Source organism: Saimiri boliviensis, chromosome 10 (assembly GCF_048565385.1).
Source record: "Saimiri boliviensis isolate mSaiBol1 chromosome 10, mSaiBol1.pri, whole genome shotgun sequence".
Lineage (NCBI taxonomy): Eukaryota > Metazoa > Chordata > Mammalia > Primates > Cebidae > Saimiri > Saimiri boliviensis.
Window position 1 is genome coordinate 34,695,084 of NC_133458.1, and position 11,105 is coordinate 34,706,188.

Consider the following 11,105-nt stretch of genomic DNA (forward strand, 5'->3'; position numbering starts at 1 on the left):
AGCCCTTTACAGCTGCGTGGATCCCGCCCGGCTCAGCTGCACTATTTAGGAGAGGAGGTTTGTCAATTTCTATTGACAATGGAAAGAGTTTTTCAGGGCCTGTAGCAGTGCTGACACAGTTGGGGATCAATGCCAGCCATTCAGACTGCACCCTCTTTCATTGCTTTGGTTTGTTAATTCAAGACTAAAGGTCCACTGAGGGGGTTCAGGGTGTTTAAGAAAGCTGATGAACTGTTTAAGAAAGCTGATGAACTGCAAGCGTTTATAGCCCTAGTGTGGCAATTTCCATAGTCAGTGGCAACTCCTGGCACTGAGGGAGCTGTGTCCTTGTTGACCCTCTTGTTATTAAAAATGCACAAGTGCTGCGCTTCTCAATATTTCAACACTCTTTCATTGTCAATACCACCTTCTGAGCCCTTCAGCTTGTTGCTTGCTCTAAAGATCTTCTTAGATTGGGTTTGAAAACTTCACCTTAAACACTAGATTAGACTGATGTTCTGTTTTCCGTGCTCCTGTTGATTTGTTGAACCTTCCCAGGGCTGGAAAGCAAGTAGCAGCTTGATGGGGAGACGGGCTGCTAATATGATTTACCAGTCTACAGTCATGCACAATAAGTGTGAATAAATACAGGGGTCTCACAGAGTCAACCCTAGCCTTTCCTTTTCTTCTATTTTTGCTTTAAAAGATATCTCAAGAAAATGAAGTGAATAACACATGCCCTTACAGGAGTTGAATGAACCACAAAAAGAAGAAAGAAAAAACCATATTTTTGCTAAAGCAGTAGGCTGCTGTCATGGATTGATGTAGAAAAAAATTGTAAAATATACACTTACTGCTTTATTCCTGTGTAGACCGAGGCAAAGAATAAAGCAGTAATGCCATACCCATACCTTCCGTGCTACCCTTCCTTTGCATCCCCTGAAGGGAAAAGTGAATGGTCAACCAAGTTGTTTTATAAAATTAACTTTTCCAAAGTGAAAAAGACACTTTCTAACATGCAGACTTTACTGCACATTCACGCTTTTCCAATTTTTCATTTGGTTTGGTTTGGTTTGGTTTGGTGGAGGGGGTTGAGGAATGAAGAGAACCTACCTTTGACCTTTTTCTCAGTGTGAGAAAATGGGACCTACCATATTCAGTACTCAAAATAACGACATATTAATTCCAGCACCAGAAATAAGAAAGTGCTAGAGGTTTCTCTTTGGTGGCTTTGTTTGTTTGTTTGTTTGTTTGAGGGGTGTGTGTGTGTGTGTGTGTTTTACTGTATAAAAGAAAGTAGTCAGTGGGATTTTTGTTGTTGTTAGCCTGTTCTTAGTGGCAGCAGATATTCTGAGCTAAGTTACTGCTTTTCCTTAGTCATTTGCTTTGTTTAGCTAAAATGCCTCTTGAAGATGCTTTGACTTAGGAATAAAAAATAAACATTCTTATTTGATAGAATATTTTTTCCTAGAGGCTTTTGCTTATAGAATGATTTATTGACCTTCAAAGTAAGATGATGATAAAGTAGCTTAAACCTTTTACTTAATAATAGTTCTCTTTTTCTGTTTTTACAGTAAACTTTAGATCATTTCACTCCCAAATTCTTTTTCACTAAAATTATCATTTTGGCATTGTATTAAATAAGTTATATATAAATGGTTTATGTCTTTTCAATTATCAGTTGATAAGTCTCATTATATGTAATGAGAAAGGGGAAATTAATTTTAAATTATATAAGGATTTTTAAAAACATACAGATGCATATAGAGTAATTATAAGAAAGTTTTCTCATTTCCCTCAAATTTGTACAACTTACCTTGAACACGGTAACTGCACAGTCTAACAGAGTGAGTAGTATGTTATGCTATATACTTCGTAAAATACATATGCTTTCTTCTATTTTTGCTTTAAAAGAGATATCTCAGGAAAATGATTTGAGTAATGCATTCCCTTACAGGAGTTGAATGAACCACAAAAAGAAGAAAGAAAAACCATTTTTTTGCTAAAGCAGTAGCTTTAAAGCAGTTGAAAAAAAGGAAAAAAATTCAACAAAAAAAGAAATATTTACTAGCCATTGCAAAATGACTATAATGTTTAAGAACCACTTCCATTATGACAATATTTTCACTTTCAAATTATCTAGAGTGTGGTGTGGGGGAAGGGCCTAAATTGAAGGTACTCATTCAATATCACCAATCCTTGTGAGTGTTTACCTGTATTAAAATAGAAATAAAGAAGCTGAAGCTATAAATAATTTGAAACAAGTATAGAATTTTATTTCAATAAAAGATTTTGAGATTTAACGTACCAGCAAAAGTATTGAATTTACTAGAAGTTTACTTTTTTGAGAATTTTGGAGAATGGGTGTCTTGTTTTATAAAACTTATTGCTGAAATTTTTAGATGTCCTGAATATTAAGAAGGTAATCATTAGGAAGGACCAATATTAGGTACAGGAATAATATATTTTTTAAGAAATCATAGTTCATCTCACATTTTAAAAACTTCAAGCTTTTATTTGTCCATTTGATTGTTATTATTTAGTAAATCGTTATCCATTTAAATTAACTTATGGTGTGCATTATATGTTCATTATACTAACAATAGAAAAAAGCATGGTAAAATATAAAATTTATTTCTTATTTTTACTTAAAGTACCATTTCTTATTAAACTAAATTGTATTGGAACAATATTGTTAAATATAAATCCAGATGAATTTCAGACTTGGATCCCTGAAAATTTATTTTAAAAATTGAATTTACTGTTTTATTATATTGAGAAAATATTCTTCTAAATTTGTTTTTCCATGTTTAAATTCTTAAGAACCTATACACACACATATGTGATCTGGACTGTCACTATGTTTGTGTATGCATGCAAGGCACAAAAATCTCCTGTTTTTCAAAAATTCTTTTGTCATTTCCTAAATGCTGAGTGGACATTGATATTTCTCACTGTTATCTGAATGAGTAGCATTATTCTTAGAGTGTTATCTACCTAGCTCTGAATCACTGTATCCCTTAAAAATGTCATCTGTAATGGCAGATTTTTTTTTTTGAAAATAGGAACAATTTTTTTTACTAGACTGACAGACATAGGAGCAGAAAATTGCATTAAAGAAGAATTTCAATTTTTCTCTCAAGAGGTTTGTAATAAACAGAAAATTTATGGACCCTCCAAAAACACAAAATGAAACACATCCTCTTCATTCATAATTTGGTCAACTGATAGCTATTTTGTGATTCTTACAAGAATCCAATCTTGATAATGTTCCCTCCTAAGATATCAATAAATCCTTATTTTGGGTGGTTTTAAAAGAGCTTGGTAAATGCTTAACTGATAAAGGTGTAATTGAGGATTACTGTTTAGAAAGTTGTTGATTTCTTTCTTTTTTTTTTTTTTTGCCATTGCTCCTTTAAAATGTAGTTTTTAGATATTGACTGCATGACTTATAGCATAACACATCTTTGTTTTGATTGTTACTTAACATGTAGGCTAATAGAAAATTTACCTTTGAAAATAATTTACCTCTTTTTTCTTGCTGCTTGGCTGCCCATTCAGTCCTATGACATGTATTTAGGATCCATTGTTGCCTACAAATTACAAAGCAAGCCACTAGGCTGCAAAGTGCAAAAACACTGTTTCCATGATATGTTACAGCTGAAAGACTATAATGTTAATTCGTTTAAAGAACAGCCTAGGTCAACTTAACAAAATTTCTAGCAAAGCATACAATTCTGTTAACAGGAAATTATAGCATTATTGACTTCAAGTGCTGATCTGTGGTCATTTCAGAGTGTTTCATTACCCCCTCATTACCGAATCTGTTAAATGAATACTGCAGAGGTTGTTTTCTCTTTTTTTTTTTTTTTTCTCCTCCCCTGTGCCCTAATTCTTCTTTCCAGCAATGGTACAGCAGTTCCATAAAAGTCATTTGCCTGTGGTTGACTGATAGACTAGACCTCCAGCTCCATATTTACCAGCTGAAGACGCTCATCAAGATTGTGAAGGTAAACAAAATGTATTTAGATATGAATTACCGACCAAGCTATAAGGAATAATGGCAAGATACTGACATACAAGAAAGCTGTATTTGATGAAACTAAAAAGCATCGCTTATTAGCAATGATGTGCTCCTGTTTACTTCCATTTTTAGTTAGATTACTAAATAAACATAAATTTATCTTTTTTACACTAATAAATGTTTGCTAGCAAATAATCACAGTTCGAGATTATATACACAGTTACCTGAATGAAGTAGGTTCACCGTAATTTTATGTTTATTTTCTTAAGCATATAAATGTTTTCTTGCAATACATGTCCTTCATATTAGGATCATATATCATTGTGAGGACTTTTGAACTATATTTGCCGGAAGAATAATGAGAGTCTTTGTTATTTTATTATATGCTGGTACAAAAGTAATACATTGTCATTGCCCAAATTCTTCTGGAAGCATACCTCTTCTTATATGTGAAAGGTAATCAGTTGGAGTGTTGGAGACCATCCAAAACTACTGGCATCTATGTCACTTAAGTTCAGCAAGGCCATTTTGACTTTAGCTCTTCAGGAGAGAAGCTAATAACTTACATGCTATATTTACTGTGTAAGATCTTTAATATATTTTGCAAAATTTTTCACACTTTAAAAATTCTGGTGGAAGCACAAAATTTACCCCAAGTGTAACCTTTTCTTAAAATTGGGACATAAATTTCACCTTATGGCAGAAAACATAACTCTAAGCTATTGAGAATCACCTATTTAAACAGAAGGTCTTTACTTCCATTTTAGTACCATTTATTAGTAGTACATATGTGCATATGTACCCACACCCATAATGTGTATACATGCATCTATGTGTATGTGTGTGTATATATGAGTATACACAGTAGTTTGCAAAGTGTTATTCCTGACCTACGATTATCATCATCACCTGGGAACCTGTTAGACCCACAGATTCTTGGGTCACACCCAGATTTACTAAATCAAAAACTCTAAGGGTGGAACCCAGTAATCTATAGATTAACAAGTCCTCCAGATGGTTCTAATACATGAAAACATGCTAAAGTTGTCAATGACCCACTGTGTTACATCATTAAAAGATGTTTCTAGCAGCATTAATATATTTTTGTTATTCGCTTGGTTCCTACAGTCTAATTAGAATACAAATTCTTTATGCCTGCTTGTTAATCTTGTTAGGTCCACAAATAGGAAATTCTGTTCCAAAGTCAGAAATTGGCAAATCTACTGGAGCATAGAACCAGACCTAAAATGTCACAATAATAGCAGTTATGACTAGTCATAAAAAGTAAAATTATGGCCACTCACAAAATTTTAATAGTATAGCTACACATTACATATCAATGGAGAAAATAACTTTGATCCAGAGCACTTCTTATTTGGTGTTATTTATTTTACAAAAAATCTGAAAGGACAATATGATAGGTTTATAATTGGCTTAGTTCTCCGTTGTTTCTTGTTTCTATAAACATGACTTGAAGAGCTTTGACTTAAAGATTCTTTTCCGAAAAAGAGAATCAGAATAATATATTTGCCTTCTAAATATAAATATGTATGTGTGTGTGTGTATATATATATACACACACAGTTGCACTCTATATGGTGATTAATATTAGGATTACCTGTTTATACTTCTAATAAACCATATTTTCAAGCTAATGCCTACTGTGTTCAGGATATCAGAAGTTACATATTCAGGTACCTGGTGTTAGCTGATAGATTATTAAGCTCTTTGTTTTTAGAACAAAAATCTGCATATTAGCCCATAATTTGTTTCTTTAAAAGTTATTACTCATATTCACACATCTTTATAGTTAAAGATCAAGCAAGAGTGAAATTTTTCCATTTTATCGAGGTATAATTGAAAAGTAAAAATTTTTATATACTCAAGATATACAGTGTCACTTAGTAATGTATACTTGAAATTTGCTAATAGATAAGTATTCTCACCAGTCAATATTTTAGCATAAAAGAACAAAAATTTTATGAATTATATAGTGACATTTTTATTGTACTGTAAGCCAGTGAGTATATCTTCTTTTAATATATTTTTCCTAATGATAGTCAATAGTTGACCAATAAATATGAAATTAAATTTCATGAATATGTTTGATTTTTCCATGCTTTAGTTTTTACAGGCAAGTCTCCAGTCTCAGCCAATGTGTTCTTGGGCTGATACATTTAATCAAGTCATAGGGCTCTATTTAATAATTAAAAATTATTTTCACAATAAAAATCAAAGTGATTTAATAATTTAATGTTCTAATTTTTTTTCTGCTTTGAATATAAACAGACTTTAGGTAATTTCATACATAGATTCATTCTTCTTCAGAACTTAACATGGTTTTGCTCATAATGATCACTTCCCAATGAATTTAAGAAGCTATTGAATAACACATATAGAAGATTGTGAAGACCCATAACCAGACTTTCCTTCCATTCAGATGACCCAGACTTGGCCTGAGTGGTACAGCAGAGTAGTGTCTCCTACTCAGGATCCAAACGACTTGACTCTAGCAGTCTAGTCCTTACTACTCACAGGGATTGCCATTATTCTATGCCCATGAAGACCTAGATGCCATCCAAACTTACATATGCTTTTTTTTTTTTGGTCTTTTTGTTTTTTTCCTTTTTGTGGAGAACAGGGTCTTGATATATCACCCAGGCAGGTCTCGAACTCCTGGGCCCAAGCTATCCTCCCACCTCTGCCTCCCTAAGAGCTGTGATTACAGGCGTGAGCCACAGTGCCTAGCCCAAAACTTATATAATAGCCAACTTTACCCTAAGCAAAGATACTTATATACTAATTGATACATTCATGTTGCCCACTAAGAAAAAAACAAATCCCAGTAAGAGTTACACAAAAAATTAAAGACTGAAATTATTTGTTAAGTTTTCACATCAGAATGGTTTATTTAAGGAGAGGTAAAGTAACACTCTCAAATAATCAAAATGGTTGTTACATTTGTGTTCTCCATAATGACCACATGACATTAAATGCAGTTAACATGCAAGAAAAAGTGAACAAAACCCTGTGGCAGGCATTTGTCTTAAGTAAGGGCCAACCAAACCTTTGTGGAAACCACAGAGAATGTCCAAGTGTCAGTAACATTGTATGAATTCTAAATAGAGAGAAAGAGATTGCAAGGATGTCTCTCTAGTAGCTCACCCAACTGGTTATTGCTTACTAATTGAGTAAGAAAGTAGTTTTAATTATATATAAATTGGAAAGGCTTCAGAACCGCAGATCCACAATTCAAATCTGTTCCAGCCAACTTATTGGTAATTAAGCTAAGTCAAAGAAAAGTCATTCCAATAAAATAAAGTTGAACTCACAAACTCAGTATATAATTGTCAGTGGAACAATAATGCTTTCTATTAGATACATCATCTGTAGATGAATATGTTTGACAGTTTTGATCTAATTACAAAAGAGTTATAGAAATAAACACAAATCTCTGTGGTAATAATGCCGTGTATATCAGTTTCCAGATTATCTAGACAAAACACCTTTCAGAGTAATCTCACTGGTTCTGATGCAAATTACCATGAGTTTTGGTGTAAGAGAGCACCTTAGTCATAATAATTTATGACTTATAATGTTCTTATTATGACAAAATCATACCCCACAAAATGAAATATATTCATTTGCTGTTTCCCTATTGAACTAACTCTGAACTTTTTCTCCTACTTTAAAAATCAATAATAAAATACCAGTCACGTTTAGTTGCAGAAAATTATATGTGAAGAAAATCGCACTTTAAAAAGTGAGCATAGCTGGGTACAGTGGCTCATGCCTGTAATGCCAACATTTTGGGAGGCCGAGGTGGGCAGATCACCTGAGGTCATGAGCTTGAGATTAGTCTGGCCAACACGGTGAAACCCCATCTCTACTAAAAATACAAAACTTAGCTGGGCATGGTGGTACATGCCTATAATCCCAGGAACTCGGGAGGCTGAGGTGGAGAATCACTTGAACTGAGGAGGCTGCAGTGAGCCAAGATCGTGTCACTGCACTCCAGCCTGGGTGACACAGCAAGACTCCATTTCAAAAAAGAAAAAAATGAACATGGCCAGGCACAGTGGCTCAGGCCTGTAGTCCCAGCACTTTGGGAGGCTGAGATGTGAAGCTCACTGGAGGCCAGGGGTTCAAGAGCAGCCTAGGCTGCATGGCAAGACCTTGTCTCTACAAAGAAAATTTAAAAGTTAGCCAAGCATGGTGGCACATACCTGTGGTCCCAGCTACTCAGGAGGCTAAGGTGGCAGGATTGCTTCAGCCTGAGAGGTCAAAGCTGCAATAAGCAATGATCACACTACTGTTTCCCAGCCTGGGTAACAGAGTGAGACCCTATCTTAATCAATCAATCAATGTAAACATAAGGCAAACTTTATAGATTAATATTTTAAGTGCCACAGAAAAATGTTCTTGGGTTTTGTTGTTTTGAACATCATTATAGAAACAATAACATGGTATTCTATTTTTGATATATAATACACCAAATTTTAATGTATTGTTTTAAGAAAAAAAAAAAAAAGTAAATACTTGTTTTACTGTCCCGTCTATGGAAGCTTTATGCCAGAATTTGGTACTTCACATCCCAAGGGAATTTCAAAAGAAAAGGGCAAAATTCATACTGACATTTAGATGTACACTAATTTTTACCCAGTAGTACATGTAAATAAATTTTATAATTCACTGAAATACTGAAAATGTGAACTGCTTTTACCGATAATAGGATTAATCCTCTTCTTCCACACAACTGCCCCCTAAAGTTAATGTATTTTATAAAATAAAATGTATTTTTCAGTATTAAAGGAAAGCCCCCTCAATTAAAAAAATAAAACTAAGAATGTCTTTATATTAAAAACTTACATAGGTACTTATTTTATTTTTGCTATAGGTTATTCAAAAGGTAAATTGTGTGCAATTAGTAATGTTTTGAGGGGAAAGCAAATTCATCTGATAGTCACAACATTTTGATCTATTCATAGTAATTGTTGTTTGAATAGTAATAGCCAAAGTCTGCCATTCCATTTACTCCCCAGAAATACACCAAGAAGGTGATTGGCATGGGCAGCCACATGAACCTGTCAGTGGACTCCCAAGATAATTTTTGAAATGCTAACTGATTTTATGTCTGTCTACGTACATATAAACTAAGTTATCTAAGCAAATTTTATCTTCTTTCTTCAGAAAACCTACAGGGACTTCCGATTGCAGGGTGTGTTGGAAGGAACACTGAACAGTAAGACTTATGATACCGTGCACAGACGTTTAACAGTAGAGGAGGCCACAGCCTCTGTTTCAGAAGGAGGGGGACTTCAGGGCATTACTATGAAAGACAGTGATGAAGAAGAAGAAGGCTGATAACACACAGCTTTGCAGAAGGAAGGAAGACCTTGGTTGACATTATTTTTTATTTTTATTTTTTTAACCTTGTCCTTGTAATTACATTCATTGCTTGTTTAGGCCAAATAAAAATGCTTGTATTTCTTTAAAAAATAAAACCAAATGTAGAGTACAAGGGGAAATGCAAAGTTTTTTGTGTTTTGTTTTGTTTTGTTTTGTTTTTTGTTTTGTTTGGAGAAGAGCATCCTCTTTAGTGTAGCTTGACCTAAAAATGAACCTCGGCTCTGCTTATGATTGGAATATGAACTTTTTTAAAAAAGAAGATTTGAGCATTTTTCTGTAATCACATCAAAATGATGTTTTCTGTGTAAAATGAGATACATATTTCTCATAATGCAGCATTGTGATAAGTCACCTCCAATCACTGCACCAACTCTATCGTATCTTGTTAAAATGTTGTGTACCTTACAGAGTATAATTTATGTGCCAGGTTTGTTTTGTACTTAATTTGCCATTGTTGTGATGTATATAAAATCTTTAATCATGGTTCTTAGTACTTCGAATTGACCTACAGGTATATTCCTGGGCTGAAAGGATTGCCAAACCCAAAAATAGACTAGATTCTCCAGTGGGTTTGTGTCTTTGTTCCATTCTCAACATTTCTTCTTTCAACCATAAGTAATCCCCAGATGTGGGGTAGCAAGTGTGCCTCTGTCAAGATACCGTATTCTCCTACTCCCTAAGTATAACAGCTTGCAGGCAATAAAAATCTATTTGGTCATAACTACTTCTGTATTTATTAGAATTATATAGAGTAAATGCAGTAAAAGATGTTTGCAGTGTTTCAGACATCCCAACTATCTGACTCTGTGTTTTTGTTTCTTGTATTTTTGTAGTATTTTATTTTTAATCAAATGAGTAAAAAAATAATAACACTGTACTTTGTACCTAATAGGCACACACATTGTTAAAAGAATTACTATGACAGCTTATTTCCATAGCAGAGGAAATGTGTATTTCATACTCACATATTATTAGTTAATATTAGTAATCAATGTTAACTAATAATTAGTAATATTAGTAATGTTAACTAGTATTTGGCATTAGTAGTGGTTGTTCCCGCAAAATATTTTCTTGCTAGCATTTTGAGAGATAATTGTATTATGTTTTGTAAGTGCTCTATGAATTATTTTTGTAATATTTCCTAAAATATATTGGCAGATTGTGCTACTGCATGTATTAATAAGTAATTTTTAAATGAAGTCAGTTAATGCAAAATAAGTGGAGGTATCCCTGAATTTATGAAAATGTTTGTTCTGAAACTATAGAAATGAAGCAACGTGGACCTCCAGATTTGTTCTCCCATGGTGTAATAAGTGGTCACTAGGTACCTAGACTAGGCTTAAAAATCTGTTTAATCCACAGTTACTATTTAGCATTGTTTTGGCTCATTTTCTGGGCTCTAGGGGTAAGATAACAAGCACAAGGAAATTTTTTTCTTTTTCCTGGATTAGATACTCTACCAACTAATACTTCTGAAAGGCTGTTTGTCTGTGAATGTTCTCCCTCCTTTTCCTCTCTATCCACGCACTGAATACCCTTTTCTCCAAACCCTCAAATGTGCAGTCACACTATCCCAAACTCTCCAATGGCACCCTCCTCGAGCTTGCTGTTCCACCACAGATTGCTCTGTGCTTGGTAATTACCCACCCTTCTTTTTCTTTCAATAAAATTTCCATTTCCTTGATATAATTCA

At 33.7% G+C, this 11,105-nt stretch overlaps 1 protein-coding gene across 8 annotated transcripts in view; it reads left to right on the forward strand.

Moving 5' to 3' along the window:
* The window catches only part of CADPS2 (calcium dependent secretion activator 2), a 577,926-nt gene extending 566,821 nt beyond the window's left edge, over positions 1 to 11,105 (forward strand). For all 8 annotated transcript variants that reach the window (XM_074379141.1, XM_039472830.2, XM_074379140.1 and 5 more), the window contains 2 exons: positions 3,885 to 3,989; positions 9,194 to 11,105. In XM_074379141.1, coding sequence (XP_074235242.1) covers positions 3,885 to 3,989; positions 9,194 to 9,367 — 279 coding nt within the window. In that variant the 3' untranslated portion in view covers positions 9,368 to 11,105. The remainder of the gene's footprint in view (positions 1 to 3,884; positions 3,990 to 9,193) is intronic.